Raw genomic sequence first — 25,312 nt, forward strand, 5'->3', positions numbered from 1 at the left:
AATAGGTCTGTTAAAAAATACTATGTATTAACATACAAACAAATTCTGGCCCCTCTAGATAAACATGAGAATAGAGGGGGAAAAAAACAACTTCAAAAAACCCACCACCACTAAAGACCTAAAAACCCAAACCACACACCCCTAGACAACTAGTACAAGATGGAGTCAAGCACAATGCACTCATGACCATGCTGACTTTCCACCATTTTTATATATACGACTACTGACACAGCCCCAATTCAGCTTCTTTGCAACGCTACCAATTATATCCACAACGGTGACACATAAATTAAAAACATATAGAGAAAAACATGCCTGTTTCCAACTTGCTTTCATGTATATGCTAAGTTAAGATTTATGCAAAGTATTTCAGAAGCTCAATAATGTATTTTATTAACTTAAATTTCCCATAATAATACAGTGAAAAATGAAGTAGCAGTCATCTGTTAAAAACAGCTTTCCAAAACAATTTGTTTGGCTTTTTTTTCCCTTCTCTGTGACATAAAAATCACAAAATCTTGCAGCAGACCATGCAGACTGTGACATACCAAGATTGCCTATACTGCTGCAGATACCACTGTCATTGTACTATTATATTGTCATTACCAGGAGAAAGGTCAGTAAATAGTTTCTCTCCAAAACTGGAATATAACTCTGCAAAGTTTCCCAATATGGAAAAATCCCATATTCTATGAGACTGTAGGAAACTCTATGTGAAGCAATCTTTCTTCAAGTCAAAGACATGCTTTCCACAAGGAATACTGCTAAGTGACTGCCAAATGGACTTTGTGACCCACAGACAGGTAAGACTATTTTATTAGGTCTAAACGCTCACAGGAAAACAGCACTAGGACTTGACAAACACGGTGAAAAGTGATGATTCTGACAGTGTCCTTTCTGCCTCAACCATCTTGGAATACAAAATTTGTATTCACTCATTCTATGCATTTCCAGTAAGAAAACAATCTTCCCCCCATGCAAAGTCTGTGCACAGCCCACACTGTCTGTGATTCGGAGTAACTGCAGTGCCTTTTGGGGTGACAGCTGATAGACATGGGGGCACCCAAAAGCAAAGGAAACATGCAGAATCTGAAGAGAATATCTGTACATACCACAGGGCCTTAAATGTTACGTATTAGAAGCAGTGGTCACACAAGCCCTCATCTCAAGGAGCACAAACTGAAACACTCTGTGTGACAGTCACAGTTCCTGGCCGGAGCATATCCTGCTTCACACCTGACTGCACAAGAAACAGACAGACCCTGCGAAGAGGCTCAGTGTCACAGAAATCTCACATCTTCTCCAGGGAACGAGCTGCCCACACTTCACACCTTTGCATCACACAGCTCCTTTCACTACTCACACATCAGATGCATATGGTTTGCCTAAACCTGTGACAATGAGACCCCAGGCTGAAACAGGTCCTGCAAAAAGGATACATCCCAAGCGACAGCGGACAACATGATCCTAAATTACTTTTTCCTCTACTGCATGACACAGAGGCACCCTGAAAGGTGCATTTAAATGGGGTGTGTGACTCAGACTAGAGTCTTTCTTTATGGAATTGCACCTGCTAAAAATACGAAAACTTACTTCATCAATAATCTTGCTTTAGACGGTCTGTTCACAAAACAAAATAAACCCAAAAATATTACGACAAAAGCTCTTCAGCTCTCATTACAAGAAGTATGTGCTTTCAGAACACCTGCGTTGTTTTACTACAATGCTGTCTTTCACATTTACTTGCATCGCCACCCTAAAGTGAGCAGGTGGGTGCAGAGACGAGGGAGAAAAGATGGGGAGCTGCTCTTAAAGAGTTTGCACAGAGTTTTTTGAGAACCAAGAGGAGGGATGTAATAATAAAATTATTATTTACCTAATTTTTTTTAATCAGGTTTCATATGAAAACCTGAAATGCCTTCATAAGGAACATCCCTTTTGCCTTACCAAAATGAAGACAAAGAAGAGCCAGTAAGGAGAGAAGCTTTTCTGCCCTACTGCTTAAAATGAATGTCTGCCGGAAAGCAGAGTTTAAACAGGAAGGAAGAAAAAAAGCTAAAATGAAATGAATAGCTGTATAGCAGAAAAAATAACTGGCCCTTTCCATCAGAGTATGTACTGATTCTATTACATCCATATGTACTACTTGCAAGCTAAAATAATCACAACATACTCTCAAAGACTGCACAGTCAATCCTCCGCAGAAGTACTAGAGGGGAAACAAGGAGAAAAGCATACTTTTCCAGACTAGATGTATACTAGCAAAGGTACCACTTTCTCAGGAAGACAAGTGACCTTAAGGAACTAGCAACTCTTGGCAAATTCACTGAAAAGTTCCAGTAAACTCTCAGTAGCTGCTAACACGGAAGAACCAAGTATTTAATTTGGCTGTGATCAAAGAAAGGAGAAGAGTTAGTCTGACACCCAAATACTGGAATATTAGTTTAAGATTCTGGTTTGTTTAATTTCACTATTTTTTTTTAAATACTTCTGCCCCTGCCTCCTCCATGACATGCATTATTTTCCAGAACCAGGAATTTTGCTACACATTAAATTCAGTGGTTGATAGTTAAGTATAAAATTCATATATGAAGTAACAGTTCAGCTAACTGAGACAGAAATTAGCATTTTCACATGCAGATTTCTGAAGGAAGGAAAGAAAGGAATGTTGAAAATAGTAAGTCTTAGCTTTAAACAGTTGAAACACTCAAGAATAACAAGCCTTGTGATGTTGTACCATAATGACCCACAGTTTTTAAACAATCTAAATGCTTTTTAAATATGTACCCTTTAATGACTGGGAATGTGCTGCAGAAGAAATTCACCTCAAGCACTTATAAAGTGAACTTTTTTTTGCACTGGCAGCTGAAGATTAAAATTACAACAGAAGGAACTGGCACTGTAGGCCCCAAAGAAGTTTTAGTTCCACACAGAGCACATGTAATTCAAAACATTACTGGCCTGTTAGAAGAAACACAGTTTCTCTGTATTTCTCTGCTTTTTTTGGTTAACACATGATAACATAAGCAGGTCTCTCGGGGTAGAGATTTCTACCGTTCCCTTTCACTACAAGTCAGGCTCCACTGAACACTGCCATTCTTTCAATTTATCAGAGACACATATCCCTTGAATCTCAGGAGCTAACAACAACATCCTTTAGTGTAAAGCTGTACAGCTTCTGCACTTCCTATTTACTCTTAAAAAAAAAAAAAAAAAAGTTCCACAGTTGTTGTCTCTGGTTCCAGAGCATTAAAAACCTCCAAAAACTAAAAAAACATGAATATCAAGTTTACCAAATTCCGTTCCAAGTACCCCAAGGTGTGTGAACACGCTCCCTCGCCCCCCACGCACAATTATTCTGAATCTCAGACTGATATTGAAATTAAATTGTGATAAGAAACATTAGTAGCTATTTAGGATTTCGGCTCAAACTTGTAGGGTTTAAAGAATGGGTCATTAAATGGCATACTGACCAAAAGGGGAAACAAGAAAGTCAACCTTTTAGGGGTAGGAGAATGACAGAATTAAAAAAGCCCTAGATGATTAGAAAATCCTAGTTCGGTAGATCCCTGTACCTGTACATACAGTACTTGTCCTTGCTAAGCAAGCTACAATGATTAAGGAGAGGAAGGAATTGCTTCCTATCCAAGCAAGGCAGTTATTTTTCCAGGTTATGACTGACCAAAAGCTAAATCAAGCTATTACATCTTGTGAGACTAGTCTTCACAATACTAAAATACTGAAGTATTTTGATGATGCCTTAAGCTCAGGCTTATCCACTCTGTCAAATTCAAAACTGTAAGTAATTTTACTTGATTTAAAAAAAATTAGCCACATTTAGCAGAGTCCACACACAGTCCCATAGCTAAATCTCAATCGCTGATATATTTTTCAGTGAATAGTCCTGCTCCCCCAAAGTCTTTCAGAGGGCTCTTTTAAAACACCACATAAAAATATAAATGCAAGTCCTGCTGTCAGAAAGATCAAACAACGTTCCTTAATTCTTAAATGAGTGTAAGTTTACTAAAAATGCTTTTCTTATCAAACATATCCTAGTCACAGAAATAATGCCTCTGATACCAGTATGCGTATTTGTTTAAAATGCAGAATTAAAAAATCAGAATCTTGATTTCTCCTTTGAGAATGGGAGTGCTGGGATCTCCAAGCTGAAGAAGGCTCATTTTTGACTTCTCATTTCTTCAGATTTGAAGTAGTATTGCTCAAATAAAAATCTGATCATGTCACCTCATAGCATGCATAATATGCATGGCATGACATTTGCTCAAAAAGGAAAATAACTTCAATGTTTACATGCGAATTCCAAAACAAGAGTTTAAAAGCAAGAAATCTCTTGGAATGGTTACACACAGTAATCCTCAGCGAGTAGAATGAAGTTTCAGCAACTTGCACTCCCAAGGGAGTCCTCCCCAATAAGGGCTGAAATGCAAGTCAGATCCCACCTTGAGCAGGCTGCATCTGCCCCCATGTCTTGACTTCACAGCCCACTATGCTTACAAATGTTGCCTGAAGACAGTTTATGTCAAAGATCCTATTTCTGTAGATCAATGTAGATGTAGACCAAAATTCTACAAACGATCAGTATCAAAACTGGCGACAGTGAGACTTTCCTCCTCAGTAGTGGCTTAGGTGCTCCTGGAAATCACCAGGCCTAGATGTAAAGAGGTGAATTCACGGGAGGAAGAGAAGCATCACATTTCTCTAACTGTTACCTTTGATAGCAGATCTTGCTAGAACTGAATAAATGACATTTGTCCTGCCCTCTTGGTCAGAGGTAGCGTGTCCAGATGACAGATGATGGTCACAAGAACCTCAGCTTTTTCAGAAAAGGAAAAATAAGTAAAGAAAAAGTCTAGCTGATTTGTCTCAGACTTGTGGGGTTTGGGTTTTTCTTACAGATCTATAAAGACAGTAATAAAGTTAAAAAGATAACAGCTAAAGACAATGAGCAGATACACTGAAAATGAGGAAAGAAGCAGATATGCTTATAAGCTGCTCAAAAACATTGGTTTTCTCTACTGTTTTCAAAGTTGCTTTAAGTTTTAAATGGCAAAAAAAGAGGTCTGAAATGGGAAAAATATAAGAATACGTCAACTTATTTCTATTAATGCTAGACTAAAGACAATAAAAAGGCATATACTTCTGCTTGTATTAAAAAAAAGTGTAAGATGCCACTAGGCTAAGAAGAGACTTGTTTGGAAGCTTTAAGGCAGCCTCAGAGGAAAGAAGGGGAGGGGGAAACTGGACCTGATAAAATGCAATTATTTGCTACACACTAATTTGCCACTAAGAATCTTGTCATTCTCCTGTTAAATATCATACTGGTAGTGTACTCTGTGCTTCACTGACAAGAGTACACAGCCTCAGCTAAGTACACTATTCAAATATTTTATGAGATAAAATTGGCTTAAGAAAGCCAGAGGAGGATTCTGTGAAAGAGTGAACTGTCACTTGTATGGAGAGAGCTAAAAGAAAGATGGGGAACAAATGAAGCCTTTTTTGAACAAGTAGTTTTAAGATGATTTTCTAAATAACTAAAGTGCTGCATTTATATAGCGCTAAAAATCTAATAGTTTCATACAGTACAGTGACCTTCACAGAACACCAATACTAAAAGTTTAGGACTCCAGATGTCTATTAATTTAGGTTTTAAAAATCATAAGTGTATTTGAGAAGTAATTCAAGAAGTAATCGCTAACTAAAACTCAAGTTACCTCACGTTCCATCCACAGTAGTGCACCAAGTAAAGGACTTCTCCACCTTCGATGTCAGAATCTTTAATACTAGCTTCATACATTTTCTGATTTTTCCCTCTTCCATACCGCACTTGGACTTTCATGCCTGGTGGATAGCATTCAAACTCTTCTTCCTCATTGTTATTGTTGTCTTCTTCCTCCTCCTCCTCCTCTTCTTCCTCCTCCTCTGCTTCTTCTTCATCTTCATCTTCTTCCTTATTCGTGTCATCTCTTGAAAGGTTTAAAAAATTGTAGAGTTAATATGAGATACTTCATAAGCTTTTCAGTTCCAAACCACATATATTGATAAATATTGTGGATGCATTAGAGAGTGGGAAACAGGAGGCTCCAAATATGTGAAACTGTACTACAGCTGAGTAACATCAGCAAAATAGGATATAGCAACACATACAAAATCCAGTGACTGTAAGGTGCAAAAATGACTCAAAGAAAAAAAAAATCCATCAAAATCTGTATGAGGAGAAGTTGTTCAAACTCATCTTTATATGATTCTTTCATGCAGCCTCTTTGTTTAAATGTAATTTTTTCAGTTAAAACTTATCCATTTCAACATAAAGTTTCCTTAATTCCATTTTTCAACCTACAAGTTTCACTAATGCTTCTTGAAACTTGCTTGTCAAAAAAATCCTTGCTTTTTTACAATAAATAAACTCAATCGCAACATCTTGAAATGACTGCAACCAAAACCAAATTTTAGGCAAAAAAATCCCCAACATCTTATGTGAGTTTATTAGCAAATTAAGAAAGCTGTGCTAATTTCTGACCTTGTCACTCCTTGCCAATTACGCTGAAGGTCTTCTAAATATGTCAAACTTGCACTTAATTATTATATAAATACACAAGCAGGTGTTCACTGTTTTCAGAAGTAAGCTAATTTTGAATCCATTTTTAGATATTTGGACTAATTTTCAGAAGCAGTAAGAACCCATGAATCTTGCTAGTCTCAGTCTATGGTAGCCATAGGCTGTCCAGTGATCTGAAAATTATCTGCAATCAACTTAAAGAGGCAGATTGCATTATAAAAGATAAAGGGGAAAATATCTTTTAATCTCAAACAACTATATATATTAGTATTATTAGCCCTCATATCATTCTAATCCCACACTGTGCAAAACAGAACAGATTTAGCTGCTGACTAAATTCACAATAACTGTTGCCTGCTAATAATTCAAAAATCTGATACGTGCAACAGGTATGTTTGGCTGTATTACAGTTTGAGTAAGAAAAGGTAAGTTGCTCCTAGTCTGATTCATGCCAATACTTAAATTAACCTCACAAACACAGAAGTCTGTATTAATAATCTAAACCTTTCTGTAACATCTTCAGTAGCAAATACTCAGATAAACCAAGCTACTTTTGCTCTGTAAAAGGATCAATAGCATTTTAGTTATTCAAATGCTTCTTTGCGGAAGTAAAACTGCAGGAATTAGCTGGCAAAAGAAAAGTCAGAACAATATGCTAAATTCAACTGTAGTGTAACCACACTGATTTAATAAAATTACTTCAGAAATTAAAGTTGTCACATATATATATATATGCACAGACACACATAAATATATAATTATATACATACATGTGCATACACAATTAGAAATGCTAAAAAATCCCTTTGTTGGTATATTAACTATACCAAGTCACGGAAGAGATATCTGTCCAGGTATACATGGCATGGACTATATGGTTTAATTCTGGATGGTCAAGACTTTTAATTTATTATATACTTGCAGCGAACTACTTTGCTGGTGAAGTTAAAAATCACCTGAGTTAAAAATGCAACATAAATAAATGAGCTTTGAAAGCTCACTTGACCTCCACTACACATCATATGGCAAAATTTACTTCCCAAAGAAATCATGAATAAAAGTGTCCAAAGACTAAGATGAAAAATTCCTGAATAGAATTCCACAGCTAACAACAGAAACCACCAACTAGTAATTTAAATGCTTTTAAATTATACCCTCTGCTGCACTAAATCAAAACTCCTGATTAACTTCAGTTTAACAGGTATTATCATACAAAAGCTAAAAAACTTAGCATCAGGAGTGAAGTCACCACTGCTCCGAGAACTAGATGTGCTTGTGATTTCCCGTTAGTATGCAGACTTTTCCAAACTGCAATGAACCAAATTTGCCAATTCTTTTTTTTCCAAGAACTAGGGGCACAATCCTTGAATGCTGTCTGCAAAGAAAAGCATGCCTATGTGGGAGAGTCAGGATTTTCCAAACACTGGCAATAACGGTGCCAGTGACTCTTCGGAAGCTGGACAAATTTGCAGTCGCTCTCATCTTAATGACCCTGTAGGTTTCTTGGTGTCCCAAAAGATATCCTACAAAGACTCCATGACAATACCAGAAATTGGTACCATCTGGAAGAGATGGAAGCCTCATTGTGACGTTGAATAACTTGGATGGTCAAATAGATGCAAACAGCAGGCTGTACATAGGTGGAGGGCATGTCAGGAAGCAAAAGCAAAATGGAAGCGGAGATGGCTGCAATTAAAAAGTGTTCTGAGGAATGACTTGGTTAGCAATCATAACCTGGATATTGTAAGAACATTCATAATTTCGGAGCAGAAAAAAATGACGCACTCATATAGCTCCTGAAACAAAAAAAAAAACAAACAACCCAAAAAACAACAACAACAACAACAAAAATCCCAACTCAAAACCCAAGAACATATACCAATGGTTGCAGGGAAGAAAAGATATTGTCTAAGAAGGCCATAAATAGCTCAAACCTGGCAGTGCAGATGAAGGAGAAGCCATGACTGCCATGAAACAGAGGTTTGTAAGAGAAAATTGTGATTGCAGCCATCCAGCATGCACAGTAAGAACCTCATTAGTCCATGGATTTCCTGTAATGCTCTTTAGTCAAAACCCCAGGGAGGGCATGGGGAAAAAGGGAAAACCCCCCAAACAAACAAACAATAATAATAATTTAAAAAATCAAGAAAAAAACCCAACCAACGAGCCTCTTGGCAGCAAACAATAATTTTCAACTTACAACCAGCACCAAGCAATATTTACCACAAAGCTGCAACAATTTTAATAACCTAAGCAGCAGCTGATGAAACAAGGAAGCAGCCCATGTGCATGCACACTCTACAGGAGACACAGTAACACAAGTGTAACTGTGTTCCAGAATCCCAAGTATCATCAGAAAGCTTATCAGGACTCAAAGGCACTTCAAATTATAACCACAGACTAAAAACAATATCCCCACTCCGTCTCACAAAGACTGGGAACATAAACCTTCAGAAGCAGGAAATTAATGAATTAAAATGCAAAAGTATTTGTTAATAAAACTATTAAAATATTTAGATTTGCTAAATTCTGCTTATCATTAGTTCCAAAGGATATAGTGAAATCACTAAAATGCTAAAACCACACAGACGGCAGGTAATTCTCAGTCAATATAAAGATTTAGCACCAACAATCCCACCATTAAGTGCATCAACAAATAGACGCTGTTAATAGATGAAACAAGGCATGCTATTACACCACTGAAGAAACTGCAGTATCATGCAAACTTCTTTCAACCCACTTTCTCTGGCACTAAACACAGAGATGTCACAAAGCCCGGTGAAATCCATGAGACAGGGTGTGATTTGGAACATTACATCTGCCTCCCAGGATCCCCGTCCTGCAGCAAACCTAACCCTACTCCAATACACTTTCCTTGACACACCAAACTGGCACACACAGCAGGTGAGATAGCATACGCAAGAATATGTTTTTTTCAGGGGTTATTCTAAAACTTGAGGAAGCAAGATTATTTCAATTATTGGTTCAATTAAGTCATTACAGTTAATTGAACCACTAGCAGAAATAAACTCTAGTGTAATTGACACTTCAACTTTAGCAATTAGCTTCTATTTTTGTTTCCCTCTTATTTTTTTCCTTTTTCTCATCCTAGAGCATAATTTAACCTCTACTTCACATAATACAGAGCTGAAAGATGTTCTGTCTCTTCCATATTCTGACATTCTCAGCCCTAGATGTATTAAGGTGATGCTAAGTTTAAGGCACAGAAGTCATTAAGACCTGTCTTTTGCCATGACAACAGAATCTCATCTTTAATTACACAAAATAACAAAACACCCAAAAATTCATCAGTATTTGTCTTCCCTCTTGTCCTGGTTTTGGCTGGGATAGAGTTCATTTTCCCTTAGTAGCTAGTACACTGCTCTGTTTTGGATGCACTGGGGTGACGGGGGAAGTGAGCATGGTTGCATGGTATGTAGTTGCCACCTCTGAAGCTACAAAGGAAGTCTGAAAATAAAAGCTCCAAGGACTTCTGCCTACACACACAAAAAAATTGAATAAGTGCAGTTACGGTCCCTTGTCTTGAGGGAAGGGGAGAGGCACTAACTTGATTTGAATCACATCTGAGTGTAGTACAGTACACTTGAGCAATGCAAGCATGTACTCAGTAACCAGTGTATTCCTCTGCTGCTGTGGAGAAGACGGATGAAAGGACTTCATGTTATTGCTTCTTATCATTCAGCTAAGTATTTTGAAACATTCCTCAAAAGGATAATGGATGGTTCCAAAGTCTGGCTGAAGAGTACAGCCCTTTCTATTTTTACAGCACTGGTTCACATTCAGCTTGGAAACATCTAGTATCTGATGAATGTTTAAGGACTCGTCCACTCACATAAGTCTCAGTGACAGCTACCATGGTAAACAGCCTTCATAGTGACCTTAAGCTATGTAAAACACCATGGCAGAACCACTTTTTCCATATCAGATGCCTCCCTTCCATTCAACACGCAGGACTGGTACATTTACACTGCCACTCTACACTTCAGCACTGCATCATTTGCAGCTTATTGCTGCATCAAAAGCAATCACTACATATGTTTGTTATCAGTGTGTATTCTATATTAAGAAAAAGAAAACAATTAGACTGTTTCTGAAAACATGACTATACAAAAACTTCCTAATACAAAGACAGCTGAAATACATAAATAGAACACACATCACATGTAAAAGCATAGAAATATGTTCCTATAAATGAAATTAAGTATGGGTTTTATAGGCTTTTTTTTTTTTTTTTGCATACACACCAATAATCTAAAATTCTGAGCAGATGTTCACACCATACATGCAATGAACATGACACATTGCTCTCCCTTCTCCCAGTTCCACATGAACCTAAATCACACTGGAACTATCTCAGTAAATAGTTCCCAACTAATCCAGAAGCTGTAAAATATGCCTTTTGTATGGAATCTCCTTCACTCCAAAACATTTTAACCTTTTTGCTACTGGTTCAGATTCACCACCATAAAGCTCTGTCTTTTAACAGATAAAGAACTGAAGAAAACAGTGCCTCTAACAATCTGTTATCTCCCATATGTGAAATGGAGCTTCTGACTATTACATAATCCTACTGTAAATTGCTTTCAGAAAATCCCCAGTAAGTGTTTCCAGAAAATTTAACTCTTGTACAAACAGAAGCCATCACCAGCACAGGCACAGCAGGTAGTCCCCTTAACCTACAAGGGTAATAAACCTTAGTAAAATCCTTTATGTGAAACAATGCCCATCTTTACTTAGTTCTCAATTACTGCTTTTATTACTCCTAGCTCCCTCCTACTGTTTATAGGAGGGGAAATGCTATTAGTGCACGTAAAGATGCATATAAACAGCTCTAAGATTAAGATTTTTCCCTTGCATGTGAATGAATGGTTGAACTCTGTTCAAGACTCTAAGCTAAAGAAATTTATCATTTTCACCTTTTGATACTTTTAAAATATGACAGTACCAATTCCCACAAAACCACACCATGAAGACTTATACCATTAGCATGAGACAACCAGAAGTGTTTAGATTTCTAAAGAATGTTTGTTCATGCATTCCTTGGAGGATATAAAAAAGCAGACAGTTTTCAAGAAAAAATAAATGAATTCAAAAAGTTTCCTAAGACCAAGGAAGAACTATTTGTGAGTACTGAAAATGACAGTCTGGTAAGAAAGAGCATCCAGAGCCATCCAGAGATGGAAGCCCCTTCCGGGTATTACGATTAAGGCAGAACCTCAGCCAAAAGAAGGAAAACACAAGAAAGCTTCTTGCAATCTTTATGTACTGTAACTGAGATTATGTCAAAGAATTTTATCCAGTCACCTCAAAAATCCAAGTACTAAATCTGACAACATATGTCTGATGTAAATTTTTGTTCAAAAGCAAAAATTAGCCAGATTGTCAGCATTTAATCTTTCAGTTCAGTATAAAGTTCTTGACAACGGTCTGTGCCAGGTGCTTCAGAGCAAAGTGTTAAAAACAAAACAAAACAAAACAAAACACAAAGTCAATGAAACAAAATTTCAATAAAAACTTCAAACCCAAATCCAACAAATAAAAACTTGGAGCTGAATTAATCATCTGGGAAAAAATTTTCTCACTAATATTGGTTAGATAGCAATTAACCTACACTTCAGTTCTCATATTTACCTACTACGAAATTTTTAAAAACCTAGCTTTTATTTTATAAGCTTGTACTAAAAAAGTCACACCTTCTAAAAACTCCACTAGGCTGCTGGACTCAATCTCTTTGGAACACATTCAAACACAACACTACATTGTTCATAATGTAGAAAAAACTCTCAGTTCTTAATTTGTTGACTGAGTCAAGTGTCTAAATAGTTCACAATTAATATTAGATGCTACAAAGGAAAAAGTGCACCAACTATGCAATGTCACATTTGAAGACCTTTGCTTCCACAACATGAAGTTAGCAGGAAACTTCAGAAGTTCTGAATACAGATGGAAGATTTTTAACTTTTGTGTTTATTCATTGGCCAAGTATGAGTCCTTTTTTGTATGTTATGCAAAAAGATGGATTTACAAAGACTCATGAAAAGTAACACATTACTGGCCTTTTTTTAAAACTTTTTTAATGACTAGAAGTTGCACAATCTTTATCTAGCACAGGTATCTTAGACTAACAACAGAAAAAAAACAAAACAAAATGCAAATAAGAAAAGCATGTATAGAATAAAGGGCAAGCTGTCTTTGAAATTCTATTCTCAGTGTTCACAGATACACAAGCAGACCAGAAACAGGCACTCTGAGGGAGAAAGGAAGAGAAAGTTCAGCCTTTCCTCCTCTTCATCATATTGTAAAGTCTGTGCAGAAGGGACCATAGGATTCAACTGGTAGCAATCTCAAAGGGTTCAGACACATGGGATTGCACAGAGAAACAAAACCTATAAACAACTCTAGCTTCCAGTAGTATTTCCTGAGATCTGGAAGCTGGGAATTACATCCAGTCCTCCCAAAAGAAAGTCATCAAGAAGAAACCCAGTTTTTCTTTCCTTGAAGTTTCTTGTGTCTATGGACAAATAAGCTACGTGAGGATGTCCAAGGTACTACAGACATAAATGTAAACAGCAAACTCTACAGGTTTGCCTTATATAACATTAGATTTCATTTGCTTGGCTAGTTGGTTAAGGACTGTGAAAGACAGATGGTCCATAACAAAAGAAGTTCCAGGAACATATTTTAAATACACCAACAAAATTTCAGTCCACATTGATCTATTTTGATTATGTTTGGGTATTGGTGTGTGTGACTAGTTTTCCACCTACAAAAATACCTATTTTCATTTTGCATTTCACTTCAACAAAGAACTCCAACCACAGCATTTCCCCCTCTGTAGAACCTTTGTTACTTCTAATATATAAAGTTGGGTACAGGAGAGCACAGTGTCTAATATAATGCCCCATAAAATTCCTTTACAACATCATGGTATAAATGCTAAAAACATTGTTTAGCATTTAGGATGACAGTGACACTTCTAAAAGCTTTTTAAAGTTGATACAAGTGCATTTTGTATTTCCTAACAATCTCTGAGGGAAGAAGGGAAGAGTAATCATGCTAACAGCACTTTTGCAGTACTGCTTCTTAAAAAACACCTACAATTAACTCCTATAAACGTTTCAGTATTGTAATTTAAATTATTCCTTGAGACATAACATACCTCCCAGCAATGACCACATCACCACCTACATCTCTTTTTTGAGTTACGCTTTCTATTCTAACCAACTCGTTACAATCTTTCATTTTTCATAATAGCAAAATAATAGTTAAAAGAGTTTTTCACTGGATGAGTAAAGAGGAGCAGAGGGAAAAGAATTCAAATTATCATCAGGTGAACCAGGAAAAATTAAGAGGAAATAGTGTTTGCTAGAGATTTTCATTGTTTTCATAAATAAAAAACTAGGAAAACTCATAACATTTTTTGATGTCATAAATAAGGTAATTTGACATGAATCAGGATAAAAAACCCCACTGAACTAAAAAAAAAAAACAAAACAAAACATCAAAAAAAAAAAAACAAACAAAAAACCCCACCAAAAAATAAAGGAGTACTGTAAAGTAAATGCAGCTTCTAAACTTTTATATACCATTTACTACAGTAGCATGGTAAGGATTAAGCCACTGGACTTTCCAAGTATATAAATAATCATAAATTAACATCACAGACATACACACATACAAACACACAATTTAGGGAACTTTAAAAGCTGCTATTCTGTAATCAGTGCAAAGTTTTCCATCTATTTAGCTCAATATTTTGAAAGCAGCACTGTAAAATCAGTCTTTAACAATGATGAAAATCTCGCAAACCTGCTACAGTACCAATTTACCAAGTTCACCTTAAAAATTGCAAACGCAACAAGGTCCAGCAATTAGTCTTTAAGAAAGAAAAGTTTACACAGCACAAATGAAATCACACCCATAAGAGAAAAGGCTCTGTAACTGAGTTCAGGTAAACTTGATTTTTCTGTATTCTGCATTTCTGAGTTACGGATATTGCCAACGGAATCTCACTGAAAATATTTAGGAAGATAAAAATATTTTACAAAAAGATCATTCCAGAATCGGTTATGAAAATCAAAACCCTTAATAAAATAAAAAAGAACTATTACCAATCAATCAGAAATCAATATACTGAACTAAAACATTCTGCCACAACTTTTAATGGTCCAGAAAAAGCACTAAGAGTTAATGATATTAAGACAGAAGATTAAGACAGCCGATCTACTAAACAGCAAATTGCTAGAATGAACAAGGGAATTAGTGGTCAGGAAACATCTGGTATTAAGTATTAAAAAAAACCTCAACAAAAACCAACACATCCCTGAAACACAGATTGCTGTGAAAGTATAAGGAGGTGTCATTATATGCTTTCCCTCTTGTAACAGCTTTTCCCTTAAAGCATCTCTTAGTGTTTTTTCTTGAAGTCAAATATCCTATTAAAAGAGATCTTCGATCTGACCTCCAAAGGCAATTTTTGTGTTCTTATCACCTGATATCATACTGTATGAGGGCTCTAATTGCAAGAATATAAATTGTTAACACACTGCGGATTAACAAGGACTATATTCAGTTTGTATTTTTTTGTGTGTATGTGGCTGCTGAAAATCACTTGTGGGGTTTTCCTGCATTGAAACAGGAAAACCTGCTATTCCATAAAGGAAATGAGAGATTGCTTACACACATTAATTGATATGATGGTCCTGAGCATCCCTATTATTTCAATCTCCTACCTTCAAAACACCTGTGTGAAGGACTTCACAAAAGAGACTCCACACAGTATCATGCCTACTCAATGGCAAAGCTGCTAACTGCAGGTACTTTCATCTTCTCTCGTGTTACTCACCACTGTCCAAACAGCAAAAGATGGAAACCACAAGTTTGTGATATACTTGAACAAAAATTAAGTAGAAAAATACTACTGGCAATGACTGCAATATTTTTGTCTTAAATCACAGTCACCTAAGCTTTATATGTTCTTTCCTCACTCAGCCTGAACTCTGTAAAACTTATACTGCCTTTTTTTTTTTTAAAAAATAGATCCATGAACTTCAATGGGTTTAACCATGATAAAGTTACAAACACTCTGGAAGACACGAGTCTGATTAACAACAGCATGTCTGATTTGAAGTTCAAATTACAAGAATAAAATTTAATGAATACATATCAGATGTCGTATCAGATTAGAAACAGTGTAACTTACCCCAATTTTTCTTTTTCTTCAGCATCTGCATTTACTGTGGGATTTTCAATTTCTTTAATCTTCTCCTCCTCTTTATCTTCCAGTTTGGTTTCATCTTCAGTTTTGATTACATTTAAGTCCTTTTCTTGATCAGGCTGAGTATACACAGAATCTGGCAAATTTTTTTTGTTTCCCTAGGATAATAAAACCTTTAGTTAACTCATAAGGTGAAAACAAAAGATTTAAGAAAAGGCAGACAAAACACACTGAAGCTGTAAGAGCAAAAGAACCCCTAGAGTCTGGGACTTGGCCTAAAATTACAGCACCTCTGCTGTTTTTCCTTCTGAAAATCTTAAGCTAAATCTAACAAACTTCAAAGTTGCAGCCAGTCTCCTAGTTCGTTTTGTCACAATGATACAGGCATGCAGCTCTTAGACCTGGACCATAAAGCAATCCCCAAGAGAAACACTCCAGAAAGTATGTTTTCACTTGGGCTGCAGAGATATCAGTACTGGCCCATCTGGAATTCACCCCGGAGAATACCAGCATACAGCTGGCTGCCACTTCTATGCAGAAGCATTACAATTGTGTTGCACACTGATCTTGGGAGCTACACTGGTTCCACAGCAACTGCTAGGTCTGTACAGTGCAGCACATCAGCTTATTGCCCTGAACTTCCTTTGCTAAAGCCAAGTCAACACTGGATTTTGAAAAGCTATAAACATTAGTCTCTCTGGACCACTGAACTACATTAGACCATGCGTACATCGTATGGCCCAGGTCTTTGTACAGCTTCACTTGTTTCACTGGAACACTGAGTTAAAATCAAAATTTAGGAGGACTTAAAAGCATAGCTAAATGCACAATAAAAGTATCAGCACTGTAGGTTAGTTGTGAGCGGGCACTACCTATATAAAGATAAAGCTGCACACTAATTAGTCTCCATTTAATGTGGGAGTTCCCCAAACAAGTGGAACATTAGAGCTGCTTCCTAACAAGTCAGACACCATGATCACCCTAAAACAGACACCTAGGGATAAATATAGCTCAAATGTGTTGTTTGGAATTAGGTTTACAGCAAGTCTTTGTCTTATTTTAAATCCATTACAGAGATTTCAATCTTTACAGTAAGTCATGGTGATTACACACCAGCTGACTTTATAAGCAAGACATAACATGAACTTTAGAATTTATTACCAGAACAGAGGGCTTATCGTTTTCTTTACTTTCATTATCATTCTCAGCTAACTTTTTTTCTTCCTGTTGTACTACTGCTGCTTCCTCCTGCTTGCGCTCATCCTTGTCCACTTTTGTATCTTTTGCATCCTGCTCTGGTTCTTCACGCATCTTCAACTCTTTTTCTTTTTCACAGTCTTTACAAGGCTTGTTCGTCACTTTCTCTGGCAGTGCCATTTGAAATTCGATGTTAGCTGATGTACAATACTCTTCAAAACCATAGAGATATCTAAAAGAGAAAAACTGCCTGTGATAAGCAAGTTTTATTCAAGAAGGAACATGTTATCTAGAGAGGCTAAACATGAACTATATGTTTAACACCTAAAAAACTGTATTATAACCAAAAAGTTATGGACTTTATGTATATTATCACTAGCACAGGATAACTTCAGTTCATTCTACTGCTGTTTTTAGCACAAACTTCATAGCTTTATTACTTACTTTCTGTATGCACATTTAACATTATATCCTGCAGCTGAATTCAATACAGGGATTCCAAGATCTTGATAAACTTGCTTCCACACTGCTCCACTTTCAATCTGTTAAAGAAAATGAAGTAATTGTTTTTGAATTAACTCACTGACACAAGACTAAGTCGACAAAGTTTATAACTTTGGAAAATAAACATAAGTAATTTCCTTTGATCTATAAAATTACTATTTATCACACAGTATTTCACTGTAATGCAAGCTGTAGTCTAATGTAATTACTTTAAGCAATTTAGCATTGCAATAAGCCACAGCAGGCTTTCCTCTCCAGGTGGCAATAAAACAAAGAAAATATAAAGATCGGAAAAATCAGTACATCATTTTTGTTTTATGTTTAAAGTAATTCTTAACTATCACGGCTAGAATTTTAATTAAATTGGAAAGAAAAAAAATTCAAAGTGTTAACAATACTTATCCCTGCCAGTACTGCACCAAAACAGTGGCTACCAGTCTTTCATTACATCCTTAATACACCCTTCCGTGACAAAGTTCCATGACAGTGTGATATGCTCATTTCTAGCCATCTGTGAAGGTAGAGCAGATGTACTGCAATACTCAAATACTACATCCTCTCTCGTATATCAGAAAGGTGTCACTGCACAAACATACCTCCTCAACTGACAGGCTAAATTTATGGGAAGCAGTTCAAAGCACTAACAGAATCTGCTTGGCCATGAATTCCATATGTTTCAATTACTCCTCCGAGACCAATCTCAATCAGAACATTCTTCTATATACTGCCCAGAATAAACAGAAAGGGCCTCACAACAGACCTTAAACTAAATTATTTGTCTTTGAGATTTTATTGAGCAGTGACTCCTTTCACTTTGAGGTAACATATCAGGAACTATTTGTCAGATAAAGGTATCACAAAAACACACATACTGGCTGATTTTATGCAGCAATAATTAAAAATGCTGAGTAGATGCAATTTATTTAGACTACAACTAGTTTCTCATTCATGTTAAAGCATAGTTTTTACAGAGCTACAGGGTGTCTTACATAGACACAGTACTCAACTTTCATACAACTGAAGCTTCCGTCTAAGAGGAGCTCCTGTGTTGTTCTCTATCACTACTTCCCAGAATAATAAACAATCAGTTACTTCACGATAATAAATAGCATCCTCAGATTTTATGGCTTTGAAATACTCATCATACTAATACTCACATTATCAAATCCTCCAAGCTTGTGTACTAGTCTGAATAATTTGAAGAGATTCAAATTTCTATATCCTAATACAGGTCGCTTGTTAATAGGAGTGCCTGGGAACAAAGACAGTTATTATGGTGTTTTGAAGAAGTTTTTTTTTTTTCAGAATAACTTGAAATCCACATAATATGAAATACTACACTATTAAATAGAGTATTGCAAACCCCACCTCACGTATCTGGTACTCTCTCTTCATGAAACTAAAACTCAAAGAGTTTTAATTACTGAACTACAGAGAAAATGCGTTATGTTACTTAATACATATTTATGCATTCTTCCATATATTACTGAACATGCAGAAATGATACAACTTTTCTTGCTACCTGTATTATACTTATTTTTATTTCACCCACCGAAACATTTATATCTAAAAATACCAGCACAGTCCTTTCACTGCAATAAAACAAACATACCACAAAACAAAACCAAACAAACATCAAACACCCCAAACAAAACAAACAAACACCACCAACAACAAACAAACAAAAAACCCAACCGTCCCCAGGAACAATTCCACAATGCTCCAAAGAGCTGACACCTCCTATGCTACTGTACTAGCAGTAGCTAGAACTTCATCATCTTTTGTGAACCATTCCTCAATTCATCTTCACATGGCATTAAAAAAAGATGCTACTTTAACCAGTTATAATAGTAATTTAAATACAAACACCCTCACCTCTGCCAACAGACTCTATACTTTTCTTGCAGCGTCTAAATACCTGATAAAGATTTAATATAGCGAATGGCACTGGCTTTTAAAAGCGTTTCAATCTACTTTACAGATGATGTTCATGCATTTAAGTGATCGGGACTCCCAAAAGAAAATTAGTACAAAGTAAATGCTTTTTTCCATGATCTGAAAAGTGGAGGGGGGTGTCAATAAATTTTATTTTATTTAAGTATTTTAAATTTATTAAACTGAGCATATAAGAATATGATTGAGGAGATTAAATGTTTGATTATACAAACTATAACTACACAGTATAAAATATAATAGGATGTGCAAAATATAACAGGATATATGTGGATATTCTCATTCATGTTTTTGTGAAAGCAAAAATAAGGGACTGTATTTCAGGAAATGAATCAAGTGACAGACTCATCTTCTAAATCATGGGGAAGTCAGAAGGGATGAATACAGTCTCCTTCTTTCCAAAACTGTACTGTAAAGCACTACTAGTTTACAGATTCAATTTTTAAAGTATTGCTAATTAAAACGCCTACCTCTGTCTTCCATGAACTTGTACAATTGCTGAAGAAAGTTCTCTCGTTCTTCAGGAAATGGCTCTATTTCCTCCTGTTTAAAGCAATGCAGACAAGAAAATTATCACCATTTTGAGTTACAGGCCATTATTAAGAAATCTATTGCAGTGATAATTTAGGTTCAGATGTTTAAGTTTGTTTTACTGTGGTCAGCCACAGGATATTATACAAAGAGACACATGTTCTCAGTGCTATGCCAGGTGAAAGTACATTTTATAAACTACAAACAGTGTTTCAAAATATATAAAACACTGACTGTAAACATACATTGAAATTGGATTTTTGATTGATCACTGAAGTATCATAAGTGATACCACAAATCAAGATGCGTTCTCAATTTTGTCCATTTATGCAGAGAGTCTGGGAGACAGCACTGTGAATGATCAAGAGATTGTATCAGAAACCTCAGCTCTATTAACTGCAGTTAAGTGACTCCTTGATTCCTGGATAGACTAGACACTTTCAGAGATAAAGTGAAAGAGAAAATGGTGCTTTCACTTTCTTAGGAGTTCTAATCCACTGTACCGGCAAACCTCAGGCAATGGCACTGCATGCATACTGCCATGGGGCACCAACTGAACACATGGTGAGCAGGATCAATGCAGAACTGAAGTAACAATGGATATTCTGGAAGTTCAGTTCATTGCACTAATAAAACTTTGTATTAGATTTACTTAGATTAATCAACAGTGGAGTTTAAAAACAAAGCACTATGGCTTATTTTATAACACCTCATAATTTCCTTAGGAAATGGGACTTGCCACTAGCTGCAGCAATATGATATTAATATAATCAAATTCTTAGGGAATTATGATGACTGAGCTACTTCAAAACAATATGCCAAATATGAGTTGATTAATTTTTAATACTACCTGTAATGTTTCTAAAAATAACTTGTTATTCAGCAACCTGAAATAAATTATTTTTCCTTAGTGTATTTTCATTCCGTGTTTATCATTTCCATTCTTCAACAGTCTCCTTGTACTAAATATTAAAGCTTCACCTACCCTGAAGCAAAGGGACAAAAGACATTGCCTTTAAAGTAATACCAAGACAGTTGAGAAGTCAGCAGAAACAGAATATCATTACTAAACAGAATTGGGAAAAACATACACACACAAACAAAAACAAACCCCAGACATCTACTGAAGCTATTTAATAAAGAGATGGATGGCTGAAAATAAGGTCAAGAAACATTATGACTAATAGTGATAGTAAGGGAGTAAGGTTTTTTCCTTATCCTATACTTTCTCTTAAATGCACTTGGATGACAGATCAAACAGGCAAAAAATTAAGAACCAATATTCACAATATGCTGAAACAGTTGTCCTTTAGGTATAATTATCAACACAAATGCAATGAAAATATTTCACAGTCTCGCAAAGGCAATGCAAAAGGAAAGATTCTGCAAGGGGCATCATGTGTGAATAACTGATACTCAGAATACCAGCGGAGCTCAGAGCAGCTTGTTTCATAATCAAGAAGGACAGGCTGGGTAGAGAACTGCAACCTGTATGCTAGATATCATCCTCATAGGGCAGGGGCACCAGAAATCAGGGATATCTAGCAATTCTTCACCAACAGGTAGAAGGTGATGCTGCAGCTCTGTGTATAGTGCAGATAAAAGCTTGGTTAAGAACATTCACATTCCACAGGCCATAAAGAACAAATTACCTGAGTGGAATCGAACACCAAAACTGTATCATTTTAGTTTGTTTTAATAGCAGGTACTCGGAAAGGACTTTTACCAGTATCTGCTGGATCATGGAAAAGAGATCATGAGCAGCTGTTTGGGTTACCCATATTCCTTAACAACAAGAAAAAAACTCGCCATAAGAAAACAGTCCCACAGAGCATTTAGGAGAGGGGTGGGGGCTGTCACTGAACAAAACCTGCAGGAAACCCAATGAAGTTTTGTAGAAGGAATGTATGCTTTCTAAATATATGGGGAACTGGGATAAAGGTGATGAAGGATGACACTCCTTTCTCACTATAAAATCCACAGGAAGTGAATAATATTCATTAATTTTCCCAATAGAGAATACAGCAACTTTCTGAGAAAGTGTGCTAAGGGGGAAAGCTTAAGACTCTGCATGCCTCTGAAAAGGATTTACACTTTCTCAGAATGTCTACAGAATCAGTATGTATTATACCCTACCAATAATATCTGTTAATCTCTGAACATATACAGAATGTCTTAATCAAGAAGTTAGACAAGAAGGTTTCCTCGATAATGGTTCGAAGCAGGCATGTCACACTGTCATATTTACTTATTTTCAAGTTAGACAACCAGAGTTCTAGCAGGTCACTCTGCAGTCTCTAATGTATCTGTCCATGTTAAAAAAGGTAAAAGAAAGGGGCTTTTATGTAGGATAATGAAATCCAGTAAAACAGTAACATGCTTTTTGAAACACAAAATTTGCACAGTATTATAGGCCAGCACTAGAAAAGAGGGTCTTTGCCAACTCTTTTATCTACCATCAGATTTCATAAAGGGAAGGAAGGACATTTTCCAGTCTCTTTCATTTGAAAAAAAAAAAAGCAACTCCTCTTCTAATGAGAGAAGTACAGAGGATTTTCACGTCAATTCCTATTTAAATAGGATGGAAGAATCTCTACAGATACGTGAGACATATGCTCACACAGAATCCTATAGATCTCTTACATATGTAAGATAGGAGTATCTATATTTAAAGCCTGTGGTGACATATGTAAGAGCTTGGGTTTTTTGTATTGTTTTGCTCTGGTTCATTGATAGTAGGACCACATGGATGGCCTGAGAGCCACCAATGAGAATTTTTCAGGTCCTGGAAAGCACTAGAACAACCTGCAGGTGAGTAACAAAGTCCCAAGAGCAGGCCCACAGGTCCTGTTTGAGAAGAGATGCTGCTTGATAACCAGGAAGTTACAGGCACAAACAAAAATAAAGAGAGAAGTCTGCAGAAATTGCTCAAAGATGAGTGGAGAGAAGGCACACATGCTACTGACCACTGAAGAGAGAAGAAAAACAGAAGGGGAAAAAAAAAAGAAAAAAAATATTTTGTTTTTTAGAAGCCTCCTAGTCCAACAGGTGACTGAAATCACCGGATACCGGAAAAGAAATTATCACAAGAGATGTCACATTAAATATCAAAATATTGGCCCGAGATGAAATCTTTATGTCTAGCACATGGAAAGACTAGCTCAAACAACATCACATGCAACTAAGAGGAGCTCAAGCTCCTTAAGAGAGAGTATACAAAGGGTACAAGGTCAAATATTTACAAATGCTGTAAGTTAATGGCTCCATATTTTTCACCTAAAGGTAGAGAGGGAATGGTAACTACATAAAGATCATGTGTTACCCTGCATAGGTACCAACCTATCTACATTCATCATGGCCATAGCTAAACATGAACCTGCTCTAAAAGTTCAGGAATTGTACTGAGCCCAAGGAAGAACTACTTGCTTCTCAAAATACTATGCAAAACACAGTCCCTTTCAAACTGGGTTTTATAACTTTTGATCAGGGCTGAATAATCTACTCTGAGTTTAAAGAAGAGGCAGAATGAAATTATCAGCATGGTGAAGTGGCAAAATCATAACTTCACACCTTCGCAGTCTCCCAATAATTCTTGAAGAAACGAATGAGTAAAAGATGGAATACCATCTTCTGGTATGCCAGAGCCTCAATCTCCAGGGAGGATGTATTGAGAGAAGGACTCTAACATCATTTAAGACCTAGACCAGTTCAGTTTCTCCTTTACAATTCCACTGTCAATGGGATACAAAGTCTCCTGCATTACTGGCCCTTGCTTAACAAATTAGAGAACAAGTGATTAAGGGCACATAGAGATTCTGAGTACCACAAGAAGACAGAGGAATTAAAACATTCAAAAGCCTCTCTTTCAGCCTCTCAGCCACTTTTTTTCTGGATAGGAGGCTGGGAGGAAATAACAAATAATTAGAAAACCAAGCATGAGGCAGGACTTCTTACTTACAGAACCCGAAAACAGCAGAAAGTAGAAGTGGAGTGCATGGGCTAATGCCTTGATTGAAAGCTCTTTTGCTTCTTTACATCAGGGTAGCCAGAAAAATAGCTTGCAGTGAAGCAATTCTTCAGTAGACCAGGACAAGAGAGAGGTACTCAACAATGCCTATGTTAACATGTTAAATGTTCCCTAATGTTAAAAAGGCTTACTTAAATATTACAGCCTTGCTAATTTTTATCAGCTGTCTGTCTGTGCCCTTTAACTTCACTTGCCTCTTCCTCACTGCTGTTATCCTCTTTTTCTTTTTCATCCTCTTCCTCTTCTTCAGCTTCACTGCTGGAGCTGTCTTCTTTCAATTCTGTTTTCCAGTTACTAGGAACAGTTCTGTTTTTACGGAATTCAAGGGCTTGGTCAAAAGCTGTAAAAGGACCAGCACTTGTTAACACTGCAGGAAGTATCAGTTTGACCACATATTTTAATAAGGAAACAGCAGTCAGTGGGGAAGGGGAGAAGGAAAGACTGCTAATTAACAATTCCACCCCCAAATTCAAAGAACCTCAACAATCACTCCCTGTTGTCCATCCTTACTTGTCTTACCCAGTTAAACTGGCCTAGTGCTCTCTGCACATTAAGTCATTCAGAGCTATTACTGGTATTATTACCATGTTAGTGTCTACAGACAAATAAGGATCTTCTGCACAGGACATGTATGAAAATTTAATTGAGAAAATCCCTATCCAACAGGTTGACACAGCAGTTTATATATATCAAACAAGGAGGACAAGGAGGATTAAACAAGCCAAAGCTAATTCTAAGAGTTTCATCACAAAACTTAAACTTTCAAATTAATTCACAATTACAGATTCTTGACAGTCCATAAAGGCAACTTACTTGCAACTATGAGGGGTACTATGGTGAGAATAATTCTATGAAGATCTAAAGCAAATAGATATATACTAAGGTAACCTATAAAGCCAACATGTGCTGTACGATTACATCCTTTGTTTAGCACATCTCTACGCTTGAAACAAGTGTGGTAGGTGGGGGGAGGCATGTTGGTTTTTGTGGGTTTTGTTAGATTTTATTTGTTTGTTTTAGAAAAGTCCCTCTAGCTTTTCAAAAGTGTTTTTCTTCAATATACTATTCTATAGGAAAAGATCCTGTATTTTAGCATTTTTAAGACATGAACCAATTTGCCATAAATTTAGACCAATTTATGTAATTGAGTAAATACATACACGTGTGTTTTCTCATAGAAAGTTATTTTTACCTTGTTTTAACAAAGCATCAGGCTTTGGTGAAGTTTCACTAATCTCCCGGACATCTTTTCTTGGCACAGAAGTGCTAGATAATTTAGAAAGCG

The 25,312-nt window shown here is 36.4% G+C and overlaps 1 protein-coding gene across 5 annotated transcripts in view; it reads right to left on the bottom strand.

Moving 5' to 3' along the window:
* ARID4B (AT-rich interaction domain 4B) overlaps positions 1 to 25,312 on the bottom strand; it is a 90,957-nt gene that overhangs the window by 14,058 nt on the left and 51,587 nt on the right. For all 5 annotated transcript variants that reach the window (XM_017817552.1, XM_017817555.1, XM_017817551.1 and 2 more), the window contains exons 10-17: positions 25,220 to 25,293; positions 24,222 to 24,367; positions 19,940 to 20,012; positions 18,674 to 18,768; positions 17,457 to 17,554; positions 16,977 to 17,244; positions 15,801 to 15,973; positions 5,733 to 5,984 (exon numbers count right to left, since the gene is read on the bottom strand). In XM_017817552.1, coding sequence (XP_017673041.1) covers positions 5,733 to 5,984; positions 15,801 to 15,973; positions 16,977 to 17,244; positions 17,457 to 17,554; positions 18,674 to 18,768; positions 19,940 to 20,012; positions 24,222 to 24,367; positions 25,220 to 25,293 — 1,179 coding nt within the window. The remainder of the gene's footprint in view (positions 1 to 5,732; positions 5,985 to 15,800; positions 15,974 to 16,976; positions 17,245 to 17,456; positions 17,555 to 18,673; positions 18,769 to 19,939; positions 20,013 to 24,221; positions 24,368 to 25,219; positions 25,294 to 25,312) is intronic.

Source organism: Lepidothrix coronata, unplaced genomic scaffold, assembly GCF_001604755.1.
Source record: "Lepidothrix coronata isolate B3197 unplaced genomic scaffold, Lepidothrix_coronata-1.0 Scaffold61, whole genome shotgun sequence".
Classification (NCBI taxonomy): Eukaryota; Metazoa; Chordata; class Aves; order Passeriformes; family Pipridae; genus Lepidothrix; species Lepidothrix coronata.